The 21,118-nt window shown below is 39.8% G+C and overlaps 1 protein-coding gene across 4 annotated transcripts in view; it reads right to left on the bottom strand.

The window, feature by feature from the left end:
- Positions 1-21,118, bottom strand: part of samd4a (sterile alpha motif domain containing 4A) — a 57,972-nt gene that overhangs the window by 19,558 nt on the left and 17,296 nt on the right. The window contains exons 3-5 of one of the 4 annotated variants that reach the window (XM_029428690.1): positions 6,943-7,539; positions 2,884-3,171; positions 543-652 (exon numbers count right to left, since the gene is read on the bottom strand). In XM_029428690.1, coding sequence (XP_029284550.1) covers positions 543-652; positions 2,884-3,171; positions 6,943-7,539 — 995 coding nt within the window. The remainder of the gene's footprint in view (positions 1-542; positions 653-2,883; positions 3,172-6,942; positions 7,540-21,118) is intronic. The other 3 variants (XM_029428691.1, XM_029428692.1, XM_029428693.1) reach the window with 3 other exon arrangements.

Raw genomic sequence — 21,118 nt, 5'->3', positions numbered from 1 at the left:
TAGAGAAAGAGTAAGCTGCACCTGGAGGAAGTATACAGCTTCCCGGTGAGCTGTGTTAATTTTAGCTGCATCCTCTGTTTCAGAATAAAGTCAACGTCTTAAAGTACAAGCACATCAATCGCTACATTAGTACCAACAGTATCAACTTGACCAAAAGCTAGTTACATCATTACATCCCTTTTCCAAACAAAGATGGCTTAAAACTGGTGAACATCATTTAAAGATATTTCCTTTTTATTCAATACTAGTACTCGTTTCTGCCCTTATCGTCTGCCCCACATGTACCAGAACTACACTCTGAAATGTTTCAAAAAGTATTACACTGCATAGAAATGTCAATTTCCAAATTGGCGTATTAGCATAATCTTTATTTTTGTTTGCTAATGTTGACTGAATCAGTTTAGCCACTTTTCACAACTTACATCCGTGAATAGAATAGAAAGTACACTGCAACTACTTATCCCATGTAAAGTTGTTATTCTTTTTACATTTTAAATTGAAACTCACTGTTTATGTGTGCATGTGTGTAAATATATAAAAACCTGTGCCTCAAGTTGTTCTTCAGTCAGTGACATCATCTCATCGTAGGTCATTGTGGAGAAGAGAGCGGCATACTTATGGAGACGGAGACTCTTCAGCCAAGCAGGAACATCTGTGGGGCAAAAAACAACTTATAATTATAATAATAATTTCCATGGGCAGCTGATTTCTTACATTATCACTGCAGCAGACAACATACAACCTACATGGTTTTTCTTTGTTGTCAATACAAATACACCATAGATAAGAAATTAAAATAAATATATAAATACATTTTAAAACTTTACAAATAATCTGCAAAAGAGAAAAGTAATAATATACATCTTTGGATATCAACCTTAACATAATTTAAGATTAGTATTACATCCAGATGGTATATAGGTTGGTAAAACAAATATGCACATCCATTCGTTTAATGTTTCTCATAGTAATATATCTTGAGCACAAAAGATAACATTTTCAGGCAAATGTGTATGTATTGAATATATAAATGTGAGATTAAATCAACCTAAAATGTAAGCATTTAGAAAGACATGCTATTGGCAGAAATATCAACAAATCTAATTATTACTGATCTGTTGTTTATTGAGACAATCACTAATGCTGAGCTTGTCAAAACTCCACATTCAAACTGCTGAGAGTGTTAGGTAGCTGCTAGTTGTTGAGACATCTTTGTTTTCATTTGCAGTTTAGAGTGAAACCTGGTGCTGGTGGTGTAAGTTTATAACTGCAGTACAAACAAAGAGTCCCTTTTCTGCAACTCAGAAGAGAACACATAGACACTGTAAATGTATGTTTCTCCTTTGTTTTCTGTATTTACACATGTCATGGTATGTTTCCTTTGTTAATCTGCTGCCCTGTATTTATCTGAGGACTCACTTTGACCTGCAAAAGCTCTGAGAGCAAACAGGAACTTTTATGACGGGAACTATATGGACACTGGTCTTCCCATCCCACACGGTTTGGTGTCATTGAAAGCAGGGGAACTCGACCTTCCAGTAAACTAATGCAGACTTCGTCTGAGTGTTTGATGACAATTAGACAGTTGTTTGATTGAGCCGAATAATGGATAATAAAAATCAAGAGTGTGATGAACAAAACAAAATAATTGGCAAAGGAAGCAGGGCTGAACGATTTGGGAAAATTGTGATTATTTTTTGTTGATATTGCAATTGCGATATGATTGACAATATTGGAGCAAATTATAATTTTTGCGTCATTTTATTGAAAAATATAACAACGTGATTTTTTTTGCAAGAATATGTACCAAACAAAGATTTTTTCTTAAGTCTGTAGAATAAGATTTGCAGGCCGGGAAAACCCTGCAGCACCACAATACTTCATTCAGATGGGTTTGTGACACATATTTTCAAAATTCATTCGAAGTCAATGCTCTGTAAACCTTATTCTACCTCCTGATACTTGACACCCTGCGCAGTCTTCTCTGACAGACAACTAAAAAATGGTGTCAACATTTTCCTCTGAAGGATCATTGACAAATGGTAACTTGTTCTCTTGTGGTTGTCAATGACAAATGTAAGCATTGCTTTCCTGTTTAGCTGCATGACAACATGAAACATTTATGTAAAAGAAAAACAAAGACAGAGGCTACTTGAAAGATTTAACTCCAGCGCAGACAGCTATAGCCTCAGAGTAAGTTTTCTGGGGTCGGCAGCTTTGGCCTCTGCTTTCCCTGACAAACTGCTCTGACTGGATCAACAACTTGTCAGATCTGCTAGCTGAACGCCTGTAAGGCACACACAGTCATATGCGTTTCTCCATCGAACAGGTCATGTCTGTCTCCCTGTTAGACACTTGTGTCTAAAAGAGAAGCCTACATCCATATATTAGGTTTTTCATTCCTCCTGAATTATCTCAGAATGTCATCAAGCATTAAACCATTCAGTTTTACTTCCCAGTCCATTCTCTAAACACAGCATTTAGGGATTTTAATTGTAATATCTTGGTAGAATTATCTTAAAATAAGACAAAGAAGACGACTAGTGGCCTCTACTCGCCGATTGTAGTTTTGTTGTAAAAGGCAGCGCTTTTCCACGCAGTGATTCTTTCCAAGGGAAAGTGGCCATAGTATATCTGAACAACACTGTTTAAAAAGTCGGGGGGAAAATAATAATATATATATATATATATATATATCTTGTGCATTTCAACAGAGTGTGTGACTCAGCCATTGGCATTCACTTTAATGGGCTGCACCACTCTCTCAAGAGTGAACCACAATATCTGAATGTAATTATCTCTTCACAGTATGATCTTAGGAAGACGTGATAATCAGTAATACTAAACTTTACTACCAACTGTTCACTGGTCATTCATACACACCCCTCATGCCGCTGCCCTCATCGTGGAAGGAACTGCGATGCAGACCTGAACCTCCTCCTAAAACAGCATCCTCTAGATGCTCACTGCCTCCGCTGCCCGAGGACGCAATGCTGCTCTGGGGTGAGAGAGGTGCGTGGTCTGGGGCTGGGCCTCTAGCGGTCCGTAGGTCCTCTTGGGACAGCCAGACGTGGCCCAGAGGCTGGTTGCTGGGGCCACTCATGGGAGGCGTGAGGGACACGGAGCGCTTCAGGGGACTGTGCTGCTGGCTGCCACCTCCACTCGTCAGGACTACAAGACAACAATAAGACTAGTCAGGTAGGTGTAGGCTGTTAGACAGAGCTTGGCCAAGAAGAAATCGTACTGGAAAAAAACACTGTTCACTCAATACTGTATTTAAAAACACTTAACACATGACGTGATTTTGCTGTTTCTCAACACAATATTCATGTGATTACAGCAACACTAATGTAAAGATTGAGCTTTAAACAATATACCAAATGGGACCCGATGAGCCCCGATCACATTTTTGCCACCGATACCGATTGCCATTCATCAATGAGCCATATCGGCTGTTACTAATCTTTTTGTTTGTTCTTTTGTTATTGCAGCTGGTATACACCTCTCCAGACTAACCTTTTTCACCACCGTCCCAAAAAGCAATTTCAACCAACCCGAAAAATTCTAAATCCATCCTTTTACTTTGTTATTGTGCATTTATAGTGGTTATTTGCATACAAACACACAATTCAAATAATTGGGATATAAATGATTGTATTTTCACTTAAATATCAGGGCATCCCTACATCTTTCTTACACACAATAGTGTATATCTGTGTTAATTAAAATTTCATATTGAATCAATAATTGTTGTTTGCCTGAATCTTACATCACATAAAGTACGTTTGGTGACAACAACCAAACGAGTAAAATATTACCAAATGATACGATATATCACATTTGGTATATAATGTAATTTAGGTATATCAATTAAATTAATTAAATGTTCATGTTGTTATCTTTCTATTATACCGTATATATCCAAGTATCTCTGTGCATTCACAGACTAATCAGATAAAGATGTCCAGTGACAGGACGTTTTTGATGGATCTGTAATTTTAGATTAATATGATAAAAAAAAAGAAGAGGAAATGTGTTTGTTTTAACAACAACATTTACACTCTTCGGTCGACGTTCAAATACTTAGAATTGTTCCTCCACATTTTCAGACTTGCATATAGTAACTGCACAATTTCTTATCTTATAATATATTAGATCCCCACAGCTTTACTTTTAAAACTAGCTCATATGTGAAATTAAAAAACATTATTTGTTTGTGAGTTAAATAGAGACAGCTGGAGGGAGGAGGCTGCATCTGCCAGACAGTGGACACACAAAACTCTCCTGATATCTTGTTTGTCTGCAACTGCTGACATTGTGACATTAGTAAACTACATCTCTCAAACAGACTTTTGATATTCTTAAATCTATCACTATGGTAAACCTTTCTTCTTTTTTTCTCCATCTTCTTCTCTCACTTTATTTCTCTATTAATAATTGAAATCTGTGCACCTCAGGATTCATGATGGAACATCACTGATTCTTCCTTGCGAAGGAGGTAAACAGAATGAAAAGGTGGAGAGCCAGAGAGCTTTTTGGTGTCGCTTCTCTGACGGGGTAAACTGCCACCAGGCTCTCTCCTCCTCCTCCTCCTCCTCCTATATGCGGTCCTCTTACTGTTGGCGCTATGTATAGGACTTCATGGGCCCCGTTTAAAATAGGTGCCCAGCTAACATTACAAGTTCCAGTCCCTAAATATTAGCCATTTTCCCTAAATACAGTCTCCCACAAAGGCTGCCTTACAAGGGAAAGGATGGGTGGTATGTGCTGCTGTGGCTAGGACTACGGCTGAGAGTATGGGGGGGGGGGGGGGGGGGGTCAACAGGATGTGGTGTCAGTGGCACACAGGTTGATGTGGCTGGACAATTATACTCCTGTAATCACCATCATGACCAGATGAACACAAAGAGTCGGGGGAGGGTGGGCTGATTGCATGGTGGCTGACTTATAGTAACAGGAATTTGTTGCAATGTTGGATATCTATTAATCAAAATGATAACTTCATTCATTGCTTTGTGATACACATTTTGATACTTGACTTCATCTGACTAAATATCCACACATCAATTCTTTAACACTCACTTTCATTAGTTGAGAAAAGCATCTGCTCACTGTGTCCACCAATCCTGTGCGGGTGGCTCTGGTAACTCTAGTTTATCAGTTGTGAAATCCTGAGGTCTTTTGTGTGGGACCAGAGGTGCTAGCAGTCAAAAATACAAGAGGATCTTTCTTGGAGCAGTGAGCAGGGCTTTAAATGTGTCTTTATTTATAAACCCTCAGCTGTTTCTTTCATCTCCCAGAAGAAAAAAAACACAGAGCCCTTGCATTCTTGTCTGGAAATATCTTGCTCTGACCATAGTTATGTTCAATTTCAACAGCCCTGCCCTCTCTGTGTGTCGTCTTCCAACTCACACAGCCTCCGTAGTTGCTGTTTGGTTGGGTTGTTCAGAGTTTAGGATATTTACAGTGCAGAGTCTATTTAGTGTGTTCAGAATGTATTTAGTGTGTTTGGTAAGTTTTGTTTGCACTTTGTGTGTTAAGAGCGTCTTTAATGGAATTTTAATGAAATCAGCATTTGAACTGAATTTAAATGTGCTTTGTACTTGTTGTTCTGCCAAATGCTATGCAGATGTTGTTTGTGCTTATTGTCAATTATTATTATTATTTATATTATTATCAAATCAAGCATATCAAAATAATTTTAACTAACTAAGCTTCGAGACCCTAGTGTCAAATGTTGTATTGGTGCGGGCAATCAGGTGGTCACCCCAGACAGAGAAGCTATCATCAGGCCAGCCCAGAGTAGGTGGCTGTAATCACTGATGTGTTCTCGTACAGAGTAGGGGTTTTAATCACCTTGAATTTAGAAGTACACAAGTCAGTCTGGGGTTGAAAAGTAGCCTATTTCACATCGGAAAAAATAAAGTAAGTAAAGTAAAATAATTGTGAAAGGGTTTGTGCTTTTGAATCCAGAATCTTAAAAAGATAGTGTCAGGTGTGTAGCCAAAATAAAATTATGTGACATTTTGGCAATTTTTGCAACTTGTTGACGTAATGAAGTCATATTGTTACGCACAGCAATAGATAAGTGTGGAACAGGACCCTTTTACTGACTTGAGTAAACTCAGTCAGCGATCCTCTGGTACTATACATTACTATACGTGCATTGGCATCGCCAGGTCATTTTATCGTAATGTAAGCCTATGTGTAGCTCGTCAAAACACGTAATATGTGTAAATGTGTGTGTGTGTGTGTGTGTGTGTGTGTGTGTGTGTGTGTGTTGTGCTGATGGTCAGCGTTGAGGGACACAAGTTTCAGCAGAAAGAGTAGAGGATAAATGGCAGAGCATACAAAATAATAATACACATTATTATATTATGGAGGTTAAAAGAAGGGTAACTTTGGTAACCGTTTACATGTGCACTTCTTTGTTTTTCCTGAATATTTTAAAGGCAAACTGTTACGTTTATACTGATATATAACACTATAACACTTATTTTGCTTTTTATTATATGTTCTTGAAATGAATAATAAAATATTTTTCATTAGGCCTATTTTGACATATCGTCAATAATTTTGTTATCACACAAAATACCCTGTAATATCCAGATATTATTTTAGGTCTGTATTGCACAACCCTCTATGTCATCTACTATCATACCTAATGTCTGTCAACCCCTTTAGATACCCATGACACCTGATGAAAACATGACAAGTGTTTGGATAAGGGCGACAAATGCATTGCTTAAAAGAAGGAAAAAAAGGTGGGAAGAAGCAATGAGAATGCCATAATGGAGTTAGAGATGCTGGTGCTCATTTCATATGTTCATATTACTACATTATATGAGTCTATTCTTATAATTTTATCACATTTTGAAAAGTTGTGGCAGAAATTGGCTGAATACAGTGCAAGGCACAAAGGCCAGAGGAAACTTCACTTACTAGTGGTACCGCCTCCACCAGTTCCAACCGTGTTGATGGTTGTCGGCACAGAGGATGATGGGTAAAGAAGGAGGTGCCCGTTCTCACAGCCCTGCTGCTGCTGATGCCAGCCTCCGCTCAGCCCTGAATCCCTAGAGCTCTGCCACCCATTTAGGCGGTCGTCTGAGCCGTAGCGCTGTTGGTGATGTAAGGAGTAGAGGTTGCCTGATGAAGAGGTGTTCGTGGAGGAGGAGGATCCTGATGAAGAGAGGGTGGATGGAGGCGTGGACTGGTGGTGGTGGTGGTGCGGCCCTGAAGGAGGAGGCCTTTCCAGTGAGTCTCCCCGGGCAGCAGCCCTCTCCTCCAGGTGGTTGAGCCAGAGTGCCAGGGCGGAGCGGTCTTCCAGGGAGGTGGCAGGGTGGATGAGGGCGTAAGAAAGGAGCTGGCGAGACTCCTCAAGGTGGCGGCCATGCTCGATGGTGTGGGCCAGGATGCGTGGTAGCAGGCGCATGTACTCGCCCTTGGCTTCAACATTACCAGGTTTGAGCAGCGGGAGGTGGGTGAGGACGAGCGAGATGACACGCTCCTTAGACTCACTTTGCCACTGGCTGATCACCCCTGTAGGAGGAGATAAAACACAATCAACATTACAGACCAATAAATACCACTTATTTCAACAGTGCTCAAAAGAAAATCAAACTTGTGCAGTGTATGATTGTATGAATTCAAATGTCAGCATCTCAACCGTGGATGAACCTGACTGAGCTGACCCCAGTGATGAACAAGAACATCGCTGGATACACAATTTAAGATTTCGGCTTTATGATATTCAAGGTGGTAGCAAAGGAGAATGTAATTGATGGATGGACAGGTGGATTAGTGAACAAATGTACGGTAAAAAATAGGAGACACAAAGATGATGTCAGGCCCACTGGACCGTCATCCCTCTACTTTGCTCTGTCTTAAAAAAGCCAGCTCTGAAGGTGGCTGTACAGCTCTAAACATAACTTGGAGGTCATGGAGCTCTATTGTTGTCCGAGTCAGTGGGCCGTTAGGAGCCCATTCCTATCATCTTGGACCAGGGCTATAGATACCAACTGGTCAGGGCGACAGCTTTGGACAGCCACACAAATAGAGGCAGGACGCAGGTCGGCTTCACTTCCTGCTTGAGAGATGTTTCTGAGTGAATTTGACCACCATGGTCACTCTTAACCCACAAGGATCTTGTCTCTAAATCCGACATATGAGGTGAAACTAGAATATACATCTGCTAGCCCTTCTGTCCAAAGATATCCCAATGTCACAGTCTACTTTGTGATGATATACAGCTCACTCTGCCCTGTGGAGTGGACAGCTGCAGCTCTGAGCAGGCAGATGGACGACCACAGACCCTGAAGCCTTTCAAACAAGTTTCACATTCATATCATCCCATGAAAGATGACCAGGATTGAGGGATTAAATAATTCAGGTTTCACCCTACTCACAGTATGGAACTGACAGTTCTACACACACGTTTACGCATACAATCGTATGACTTTCTACTCACAGGAAGATCAGTAGCATGTGTGTGTTCTGGTAAAGACACATCCTTAGTTTAGCTTAGTTTATTTGATCTATCTATTTATATATTGTGTTATAAATTGTATAATGGCATTGGCTATTTATACCATTTAAGACTGTATTTATAATAATATACAATGAAAACCTACACTTTGAGGCTTCATGCTTGGAAAACAACTAATTGATTCTCTCTCAGAACACAGTGGTAAGGAGAACCACCGGATTGCTGGATCTCACAAATCAAGAAAATGTGAACCTGACTACTCATAAACCTTCAACGTAATGAAAATCAAACAAGGATACTCCTAATCAATTTGTCCACTCATTTTAACTTTTGCACAGGCTTCACTCCAACAAAACAGGCACTTTACTGAAGAAAAGCCCTACAGATCCATGTCAGCTAAAGTGAATGGTTAACATTATGGGGCAAGCCAGAGGCCAGGATATCCCACAGCTCAACAGACAGCCTCCAGTAAGAGTGACATAAAGCACAAGGAGGGAGGTGTGGGAAGACTGAGGTAGAAACTAGTTTGAGAGGGAGGATGAAAAAAGAAACAGAGAGGGAGCGAGGTGTGTGAGGGAAGCCAGGGAGTTACTCCCCTCTGCTCCAGGGATGATGTAATCATCATTCCTCTGAATGAGGCAAGCCTCGGTCCATCCGAGAACAGGAATTGTTCCATGATTAAAACTTCCAAATGACTGGAAAACATTAAGATGCAACACAAAAACCCTGATAAATACTACAAGAAAGCTAACAGAAACAGTGGTGCATTGCCAACTTTTAAACAACACCATTTCAACTTTTTCTCATTTGTTTGACAGACTAAGAAAACGTTTGTCTACTACCACAAGTTACACAGACAGCGACTATAAGAGGTCTTGAGCAAAAAATGGCAAAATGTGAGTTATGTTAGATATTCAAAGCAGCTGTGTAGTATATTCAAAGCATTAATACACTATGCCTTTTAAAAATGTTAATTTAGGTTTATAATCAGTATTTTTAATTTCTTGACTACATACACTTTCGGCCCTTAAATATTGTAGTTACTGTTCCAAGCTGATGCAAGCTTGTTAATCACAAGTTACTTGGTGATTGTGGCACATTCATTCAATTTGATCACAGCCATCATTTGCTTTAAAAACCAGTGTTGTGACCAAATACTTTTTGATATCTGAAAATAGGACCACGATTTTCCTTAAATATAAACTGGTGATGTATACTGAACATAACATTCAGCCTGTTTGGGACCGTCACATCATGGCAAAGACTATCTACATTGTAATAAGTAGTAACACAGACAGGGGGTCATAGCTGTTCTCTGTATGAAAGATGCTTTTAGATGTCTCACTTTCAGCAGGGCTTGGAGGTGAGTGGCAGATAGAATATAAAAGTCCAGTATTCTCTGAAATGAATCACTTCCTCCTCCTCCATACAGTTGCACAGAAGGTCAAAGCCACCTAGCACTCTCCCATGAACTCCTATTTAAGGTTGGGAATGCCAGCCTGAGATGGTAATATATATATATACATATATATATATATATATATATATATATATATATATATATATATGCTATACTATATAATATATATATATATATATATAATATACACATATATATATATATATTATATATATATATATATATATATATATATATATATATATATATATATAATAACACATATATTATATAATATATATATATATACACACATATATATATATATATATATATATCATATATCTATTATATATATATATATATATATATATATATATATACTATAATATATATATATATATATTATATATCTATATATATATATATATATATATATATATATATTCATTATACTAATGAACAATTCACATAAGATGAAGAGATCATAAAGTAAAATCTCAAAGTTTTTTCAGAGTTCAATTCAAAGTGAAATAAGTAAAAGAAATATGCTTAAAGATTCATTTAACTGTTGTGGTTTTTTCAATCATTGATTAATCTCACATCAAACAACTATGCCACCATAGCGAACAAGGATGCTTTATGTTGCTGTATTTATGAATTATTTTGTAATGTTGCAAATAGTGGACATACTGTATCCTCACAACTGATTACAACTACGATGAGCATTAGGACTACACAACCCTTTATTGAGTTTAACCCTTTATCAATGGATTTCATCTGCATGTTTCTTGCTGTAAGAACTGATTTTTACAAAATAACTTGCAAATAACGGCCAACTTTACTGAAACTCTGACAGCCAGGTGAGCAGGTGAGCCATGATCAGGTGTTTGACATGACAGAGGCTCTCATTAGATTTGTCCTGTGCTTCAAACTGGGAGCGAGACCCCTGTAATATGGATTCAGCATTAAGGAAATATAGTTTCCCTTGAAAGTTACAAAAAAATACTTTTGATCAATAGTATTCTGGTTAAAATTGTGTGTAAACTAGAAACTAGGTATTTCTTCCCTTAAAAAAGTTAGAAGAGAATGGCTGGAAATAGGTGTGAAACCTCAACACAGAGAAGTCAGGAAGCTACTTGAGGCTTATTGACCGCTTACTCCAAGGTCAGAAGGTCAAGGACTCAGCCGGGGAGCAGTTCTTCTCACAGCGAACAAACATGTAGCATCTCTCACCGCTCAAAGAGGGGTCACAGTAGTTGAACCTAGCACAGGTCAAAGGTCAACTGTTGGAGAAACAATGGGCTACCTATTACACCAATGGACAAGGCCAGAGAGAGTGAGTAACTGTGCGAAACCAACCCATCCTGGGTAAATAAATGTTACGAGATTTACAATAACAGAAAATGCATAATCACGACTATATGTTTAATTAACATGCTTATTCACACAACAAGCCACATTTAATTAAAAGTGGACATGATGATAAAGTTTTCCAATACATGTCAAGACACTTTCTTAGCATGGTTGCGCCCACCCTGAGCCTTCATGAGAAAGTGCTAACCTCATGCATGTAAAAAACATGAGTAAAAAACGAGGAGAGTGTTACGAACCACGCAATGAAAAAACATAGGATCCAAAATACACGACTCCACAAAGTGTCTGACGTACAAACAAAAGATATTTTAATACAAAGTTTACCCATTAACAATAACCATACACTTGACTAGTTTAACCAGACGAACTGGCACAAGACAAGGGGAGACAGGACTATTTATACGTGAGGTAAGGGGACACAGGTGACAACAATCAGCGGCGGGGCAGACGATCACAGAAGCGGGAATACACACAAGGCAGGAAGTTAAGTGACCTGGAACGAGAGGGAAAGGTGAGTTTCAAAACCAAACAGGAAGTGCAAGACGACACTAGACAAGAGTGACTGTAACTTAACATAACGTGACCTGAGAGATATTAAACACTGAACATGAACTAAACTATAACATAAATACATGACATAACATTAAATAATCTGACAGGACATGACAGGGAGGAGGAATGACAGAAACCCTGAGCTGCCACTCCTCCTTACTCAGCGATACAAACACCTGCTTTTCCCCCTTGGTTCTTTGTAGTGTTAAAGGGAACTTCCCTGGAACTAGAAGTATCTGTTGAAATCGCCCACCTCTGCAACCACCTTGCATGAGAGTGCCCCATACAATGTAACATGATCGATGAAAACAGACTAAACAATACAACCACAGTGAGAGAAAGCCAATGTAATGTATTCAATGAGACAAAAGATGATAAGTTTGTCCTTTCATGACAGACAGAGAGACAAGCGCATGTGGGGAACCAATGACTCACATCAGCATCATTCAGAAGAAACACTGAATAAGAGAGTAGAACATACAAACACTAAAACCTCAGACAGAGAAAGTCATTTTGTTCAGGGGCTGACACAGCATTTCCCTGCTGGTGAACTCTGTGCCACCCTGCCCAGGCACTGCCCTCTGACACCCTCTCTGGCACCACGACAAGGGTGCTGCTTTCAACACAGCCCTGCCTCTCTGAGTATAATCCTTCCTCTGTCAGCCTCTCGTCAAACCACCCACCTTTTCACTCTGAACCTGGACACTTTGTCTGTGTTGACTAAAGTACAACATAAACAGAAAGCAGACAGATAGATGGGTTACTGTGTTTACACTACTGAACTAAAAGGTGTCCATGTTATTCCTATAGTCACTCAAACAAAAACGCACAGTGAAGCTTTGATTGGTTATTAATAAAGACGATGTACATTTTGGACGGGAAAGAACTTCACATGAAATGGAATCTCTGAAGGATGCTCTGACATTTTAAACTGCTGTTGGTTGCAGATGACTAAGAAACTTTTCTCAACTGGAAAGCTTGACGTCTACTCAGCAGCTGAGTTTCCCTTGTCACTACACTTTGTAAGAAGTAATTGGACATTTAGTCACTTGTTGAACACTATTACCATAGTGTCTACATCCAGTCTGTAACACGGACAGCTTAAAACTCCAGCATGGTACCAATTAAATTCAGTTTTCATCAAATATTGGCATTTCATGGTTATTCTATGGTCTTTGCCAGTTCTAATGTTTAATTTCATCCATGAGGCAAACCTCCAGTTAGCAAATAGGCAGGCTAATCTCACAAAGTCCTCAAATCCGTATTTTCCGCTTTTTAAAGACTTTTATAAAAGGGGTGCAACGGTAGCGGCTATACCAGGGGTCCCCAAACTTTTTCCTGTGAGGGCCACATAACTTTCCCTTCTCTGATGGGGGCCGGGGTCAGTTTGTAACAGAAAAAGTGTGACGATCGCAGGGGTGCCTAAACGTAAACATTTATTGTTTTCCAGAAAGCCACACATAACCAAGCTGAGCTAACGGTCCACTTTTTAGCTTTGAGAGTTTGTCTGCTCGCATTTGGCCTTGCAAGTTATCATACTTGTCTTTGTGACGGGATTCATAGTGTCGGCGCAAATTGTATTCTTTGAATTCCGCCACCGCCTCTTGACAGGTGAGACAAACAGCCTTTTCTTTGCATTGAACAAAAAAATAAATCGGTTAAATACCCTGCATTCTGAATCAATTTTTCTCTTAACTAACCTTTTCGCCATTATTCCGTTCTATTTGACAGGGGCTAGTCTAGGATTCGCGTGGCCAGACTGAAAAAAAAATCATAATGCGTCTCTGGTATTGTTCAGGGGGCCGGGCCAAATGTGGAGGCGGGCCGTATCCGTATCCGTATCCGGCCTTAGTTTGGGGACCACTGGGCTATACTATCCAATAAAAAAAGCCCAAAAAAGTATAGATAATTATTATAAAATAAATATATATTTTGTAATGTTTTTTTATGCTAACAAACAAACAAACAAACATGCCAAGAGTTATTATTTCTGAAAGTGGACATACAATTGTCTGTATAGGTGCATTTTTGTGGCAATTACTGTGTCGCCATTATTCTGGCTCAGACACAGATGACATCCCCGTCTGGCCTACAAAGCCATGATTGGCTCAGGTGTTTATCCAGCTGGTGAAACAGATGAAAAAAAAGCACAAAATCTGACCTATTTGTATTTGAACTGATGTGGGAAAAAGGTTAGCAATTCAGAGGTCTGGAACCAGCATACAAGACAAGACACTGTTAAAGTTTTGAGTAAGGGGTGTGACTCATTTTTTCCTATAACCTAAAACATCCTGCTCAGCAATATCCAGGCTATCAATACAACACTGTCCAACAGCTACGTGTACAACACACAGCTGAATGCAACAAGTTCACTCTCGTTCTCGGGAGGGTGGTTCAACCAAATTCTGGGAAGCACTGAAGTTAAACTTAAGTCGAAGTATACGAGTCAGTTTGAGGGAATGTGGGTACTTAAGAGAAGAAAATTAAAGCCTTTCTTCACAAAATAAGATATTACACTGAACATGGTCACATCCCTGGAAAACCCCAGAGTAATGTAACTGGGTCAACAAGATCAGCCGTGGCAAAGCAGAGTTGTCCTTTGCTGACATTTTAAAATCAGAGGGACTGAAGAATGAAATATATGAACATTCAATAAAATGAATGAATAAACTGAAATATATATCAAATAAAGATGTCAAACTAAATTAAATGAATAAGACCATGTAAATAAAAATGAGTAATCATTGTAGCAAGTGAGACATAATCATTTCAAATTTCACGAGATAATAGCTCCAGTGTTTTGCCTGTTTCATGGGGGGGGGGCAATTATCTTAGATTGCACAGACCATCAGTTTGACATAAAGTGCAATTTCAAATCGGGCATAACATCTTTCATTGCACAATAAACAATAGCCTATGTTGTGGCGGCTTAAAAGTTGTGTCATTTGACGCCATCTGAAAAGCCTCCGTTAACCCCCTGTCCTCTACCACCTGCAGTCCATTGCAATACATTCCGTGATGGAGTTGTTAATGTGTCTCAGGTAGACCGACTCATTCTGCGTCTGATCGAGAGATGACGAGACGGGTCGCTCACTTTAGCATCAGTGGCGGCGCTAGCTAGCTCGGAGCTAGCTGCTAAGTGCTTTGCATTGAGGTGATATTTCAGGCTTGAAGTTCTCCGATGGTTAGAAAATTATTTTCTGCAGGAATCGCACAGAACGGCGCATCAACAGTTACATCCGGGCGTATTTTGTTAAATGTAAACTTTCGATTCACTGGGCTAAGTAACGTTTTCTCATCCGCTTCATCATGTTGAGGAGGCTGCTGTGGCCGAGTCGCGTCGGTGACGTAAAGAGTCAAGGGGCATCTAATCTGCGTTAGTTTTTTTGTCCCGTTAGTTTTTTCTGTGATTAATTCATCGAAATTAACGCGCTAATTCGACAGCCCTAGTGCAAACATAACCCAATGAAGAGATACACACAAACACAACACACAGTTGGTTAGACACATGATTCCTCTCGTACTAAAAATAGATGGGTCAATGGATACAAATCCACAACAAGGCAGCTAGCACAACATAAAACACCATATTAGTGGTTAGTAAAGGGACTAATTACTCCCAAAAAACTCTGAAACACCAGTTCAGTGTGTGTGTGTGCGTGTGTGTGTGTATGTAAGAGAGAAAGACAACAATGTATGTGAGCGAGACAGTGTGTGTGGAAAGGTGTGAACGTACACTTGACCTCAACAGTGATTGTGTGTGTGGTTTAGGGTTAAAGAATGAATGGAAAATCCTTACAAGTGTCTGTATGTGTGTGTCATCTAAATCCCTGTCCTGTGCTTCTGCTGTTAGCAAAACAAACATTAGACTGGCTCACTTAGTCCCACTGCTAGCAACTTGCTATAGCTAGTGTTGATTCAACACCACATCAGGCACAGCGTGTTCCCTTGACCAACCGGAAGACAGTAATCCGAGAGAAAGCGAGCGAGAGCTGACCAACAATAAACAGAGAAGGGGGCTTAATTTAGGCAAACGAACTACCAAGGAGGCTAATACGAGCTAGCTGGGAAACACCAAGAGAGATAGTGAGACATACAGACAGGGAAAAAAGACCGGAGGAGATGAAAGGTGAATTAAATGTCTGTGTGAAATGTCTTGGTACAACACAGTTACACAGACTCACATACAGTCTATAAAACAAAATGTCATGGTTTAAGAAAAAGGCCCAGATTGTATGGGGAAAGAATTTGGAAGCATTGTTTATACAACTGAGAGGGAAGGAGAAAAAAGGGGATAGGGTCCGGGGTGGGGGTTACTTGAGGAGAACAAAGTTAAGACAGACGGAGTAGTGGATGGGTGGAGAGAGGGGTGGGAGCGGGTGTGCTTTCCGAGTGGATTCTCCAGCTCAGTAGTGGGGAATGTGCTGGCATACCACAGAGATCTACTGCTAAAGAATGCAGTGATTCCTAACGGATCCACAGCCAAGCTCAAACTCTCTCTCTCTCACACACACACACACACACACACACACACACACAACACACACACAGCCCCAGTCCTATTCCTCGTCTGTACTAAAGCTCTTTAATGAGTCATAATATCACAAAGTCCGGTCGTTTACACAAAACACTGGCATGGGATGTTCGTCAGACAATATGTCACATGAGAGTTGATGGTTGATGTATAAATTACACTTGTGACCTTTAAACCTTTTTCCCCCCAAAAGCATATTTTGAGTCTTTCTCAACAAAAGAAAAAGAGAGGCTGAAACAGCAGATTACATACATTACATTTCAATTAAACCCCATATTAAATCACTATGACAAAAAGACAGATAAACAAAAATAAGTCTGGTTCATTGCCAGATGTTGCAATCTAAAAAAAATGGGGAGTAATCATGGTAGCTCTAACTAACTTTAAGTTTCATGCAGGGATGCTATAACACAAATGTCATGTGCAATTCACAGCCCTAATCATTTGTACAGGACTGAGTTACAAATATATAATGCGAAATGTTGCGAAATAAGCAGATACTTGTGTAATATATATACTTAAAGCACAAGTAAGTTGTTGGCGTCATAAAACAAAAAGACTCACTATATATTACCAGATGTTTGTCTTTTCTACTGCACAATAATTCTTTGAAGTGAGATTACGCTGAGGTGACAAATATGGCAGCATGCGGTGCTTGAAACCAAGTATCTGCCAAGAATATTTTTTACCTGCTATAAAATATTATGTATGACTTGTTGTCTTGGTGATCTTAACAGAACAAACAGTGTCTGAACACATTGGAATAATGGCATAATGTCACTAAACTAAACTATAACAATTTTTAAAGCAACTGGTTCTTGGTGAATCTTTGTTTACAGGCGGCAATCTAAAAAAAAAAAAAAAGACACAAAAGCAAGGTGAACCCTTAATATCAAGTGCTGGGATAACACCAGCCCTGTAGACCTCAGTTTCAGCAGGGAGTACGAGAGACCAAATATAATAGAGCAGATGAGAATAAGTAAGAGAAATAATAAACTGAAAGTTAGAGTAAGAAATCCTAAAGCAAAAGGTAGACCACAATGGCAAAAAGACAAAAACCTATATTAAATAAAGTGAATGAAATCAGGATAACTAAATAGGAAGACCAATAGGCTACAAGACCAGTCCAAAGAAAGCAAAACAGTAGAGTATATCAGAATGAAGCAAGAAACAGAAGACCAGCAAGACAGAGCAAAAAGAGTGCAAGTAAGAAAAGACAAAGTGGGGAGCTGGTATGAATTTATATACAGTGAAAGAGGTGTGGTACACAAAATATATGATTGAATGATCTAATGCTACATTGCCCCACCCAGAGAGAGAGACAGAGAGTCCATGTCCTGAAAAGGAGTGCAGGCAGGCTCCCACAGGCCCCAACACAAGCTTTGGGGCCCGGTACGTACAAACACACAGACACAAATGGGGATAAGGGAGGTAAGAAGGAAGGGGGTGGATAAGAGAGACGGACTGGAAAGTTCACTGGTATCAACCAGTTTTTATCAACAGGGGGAGAAAAAGAAAAGAGAGAGAGTTGGGGGATCAGTCTGACCTAGGCCTTAGCCTGACCTACAGACACATAACTGAATGGAGATGGAGGAGGATTAGGAGTAGAGGGGGTACGGTAGGAGGGGGGTTGTTTACTCCCGTTCAGTTTTAAAATAATCTTTAAAAAGGTTCAATGCGTAAAGAATATGCCCGAATTTAAACTTAAAACATTAAAACAATGAACTAACATTATCAACAGTGTGAAGAGGTAACAGTGTTGACGTTTTGTCAAAGACATTCAAGTATTTTGTTGCAGAGATATCTACTGAATTTAGCATGCTAACTAACTAGCTGCGCTCCTTCTAGTATTTAATACTACTTATTCCTCTAGAGGCGACAGTGAGTCACCGTAACGCCAGTCTGCGGTCTGTACAGAGGGAGAAGAAGTACAGCTGCCTGACTCGCTTGTAAATCTGACGGAGGCGGCTGCTGAGTGCCGGCTCTGTCGACCTCTCTCCTCCACGGCGGGCTGCTCTCCTGGCTGCGCTGCCACCGGGAAGATGAGACAAATATGCGGTCGTTTTCTAGTTTCTGCCACTCTGGATTTAGACCAATAAACAAACTACAGCTCCGGTTAACATTCGTGCCCAGTAAACACAGATAATCAGCTCCACGTGAAGATTGTAAAACAGCAGTGTTTTCTGACCAGCTCTCAGAGTTTCAGCAGTTTGGTCGAATTTTGGTATTCTTGCCCTCTGACTGGCTGACTGACTGAGTGGCTGGCATTACACAGGAGTAAATGCAATACACAATATAAAGATTAAATAGAATACAATAAATATGCCAAACTAGTACAACTAAAATATTAACATTAGACATTAGTATGGACCCAGTTTAGAGGTGAAATACTGCCCCTATTTCTGTGGAGCAGGTGGCTCGAAATTACCATAACCTTTAAGTAAAGTTCAGTAATTTCCCAGAAAACCAGCAAGTATTTTTTATGGCTAAGATACAACTGAAAGCTGCATAATATTGCATTCTGTCTGTCAGTCTTTGACTCGTGCTGTAATAGAAAATGGTAAATGGACTGCATTTATATAGCGCTTTTCCAATTTTTGCGATCACTCAAAGCACTTTACAACACATGTCAGCATTCACCCATTCACACACATTCATACAGTCAGTGGCTACCATACAAGGTGTACATCAGCTCATCAGTAACCATTCACACACACTCACACACCGTTGGCCATCGGGAGCAACTTGCGGTTCAGTATCTTGCCCAAGGACACTTCGATAGCTGACTGCAGGGGCTGAGGATCGAACCACCGACCACTAGACAATCACTCTACCTCCTGAGCCACAGTCAAACTGAAGTAGAGGAGAGCAGAGAGAAAATATCTCCCTGTCCATCTAAATAATCTGCATGTCAGTCATCATGTCATACTGGTAAAGCTGAGAGAGGAAATAGGCAGTCAAGCTGTCAGGAAACCAGTCAGCAGGTGATTTACTCACCGCTGACTGACTCTGTTGAATACATGCTGCTCTGATCTGGATATTTGTAGGCCGTTTTAAACAAACATCACTGACGTACATCCATTTACAGTTTTCTGCAGCAAGCGCTTGTTTTTTTTTAAAGCTCAGGTAAATGAAAAACCTGTGTCAAATCAAAAGAAACAAATGTATATTGACTCTTAACATTGCCACCAATGGTGAGAACCCTGCTAAATTCTAAGTGTCTGTCATTTTTGGATCAAGCTCTATATAAGGCTGATATGCTTACTTTGTGTTCACATCCCATGATGATAAAAGGTACTGAAATGTGAGTTTTAACTAACTTCATATTAGTACACAGTCAAAATAAATTTAAAGTGTGCATCCTGATCATAGTTCAGACAGTAAAACAAGCTTAACGGACAAGGAAACAACTGTCCTGCAAGGCTGCTGACAGCACTGATCACACTGGACGGCAGTGGAGGCCGCAATGACAGGATCTGGTAACGTTGCCAACTGTGGTAGGTTTCAACAGTGGAGCAGCAAGCAGAGAGGAGGGACAAACAGGGGACTCATGGAGCTGCTCTGCCCTCAGCGCTGGTCTGTATCACTCTGCCCCACGTATCGGTCAACCTTCTGTTTTTCCATTACAATTAAGTTTACAGTTTAGTGACTGTGAGCCATGACTATGTTTGTAAAGGTATATAGCCTGTCATTATTTCTGTGTTGCTCTTTGTATAATAGCAACATGAGTCGATCATTTGAATCGACTGATGATTAAAATCATCAACATTTAGGGGGCAGCCCTACTGTTTTTACTCATCCAAATGGTCTTACCAAGCTTTCCTGCCACATCAATCATAATGGAACCCAAGAGACACTATAGAAATTATTATAGACTACAAAGCACTCCTTCATGGAAAGCAGAGAATTCTGCAAGAAATCAAAAACTTATTTGTAAGGTATTTTAAGACAGATACTGTTTTTAACCCTCTATGGCACCTGTTGCCCATGTTTGGCCTTTTACAATCCCACAATACATCCCCAGGTATAATGCTATACTTTTAATAAGAGGCAGGACCATAAGGAACCAATTGCAGTGTTTAAATGTCACATGAGTCTCTGGGGGCCATGCTGAATACTTTCTTTGCAGTCTGTTGCACAAGGATCAGCTCAGCCATTTTTCTGCTCAAAAATGGTAAATTGGATAAATGATGGCTCCTGTACCGCAGGGACTGCAAGAATTTGGCATCCCAAAGAAAAGTGTACAGTTTGCTGAAGTTCAAAGCTGAAGTTGCAAGTTGCCTTTGCAACGAGAGGAAAGTCTTGACGAAGAGGGTTGACCATCACAGAATGTTGAGACCTGGATGAGAAGAAGGGCAGAGCCCCTGCCTTTGTGTCAGGTCAACCCTGACCTTTGGCCTCTGTGGGTGGGGAAAAAGGGCCGGTGCAAATATCCTGTTTGTAAGGGTATAGGGAAAGTGCAGTGTTCAAAGTGTGTCACTTAAGTGAAGTATACTTCACTGCTGAGAAGAACTGCTTCATGAATTTCCATAAGCAGTGAGATAGTTAGATATAATATGCTTAAACTCTCGACCCATTCATTCCAATGGGTGGTTCCACAATGTACAATGCTGCCTGCAGGCAACGTTCAGACCTGTAATCTTGTTCAAATATTAAAAATAACTATTTTCATATTTTAAGTGGCATGCACCTGTTGAGGCTATTTAGTATTTTCCATGTGTTTTTAAATAAATGTTGTTCAAATTTGAAACAATATCTCTTTTTTCATGTT

Source organism: Cottoperca gobio, chromosome 3, assembly GCF_900634415.1.
Source record: "Cottoperca gobio chromosome 3, fCotGob3.1, whole genome shotgun sequence".
Taxonomy (NCBI): domain Eukaryota; kingdom Metazoa; phylum Chordata; class Actinopteri; order Perciformes; family Bovichtidae; genus Cottoperca; species Cottoperca gobio.
Note: the sequence above shows the minus strand (reverse complement) of the source record. Positions and strands in the feature narration are given on the sequence as shown.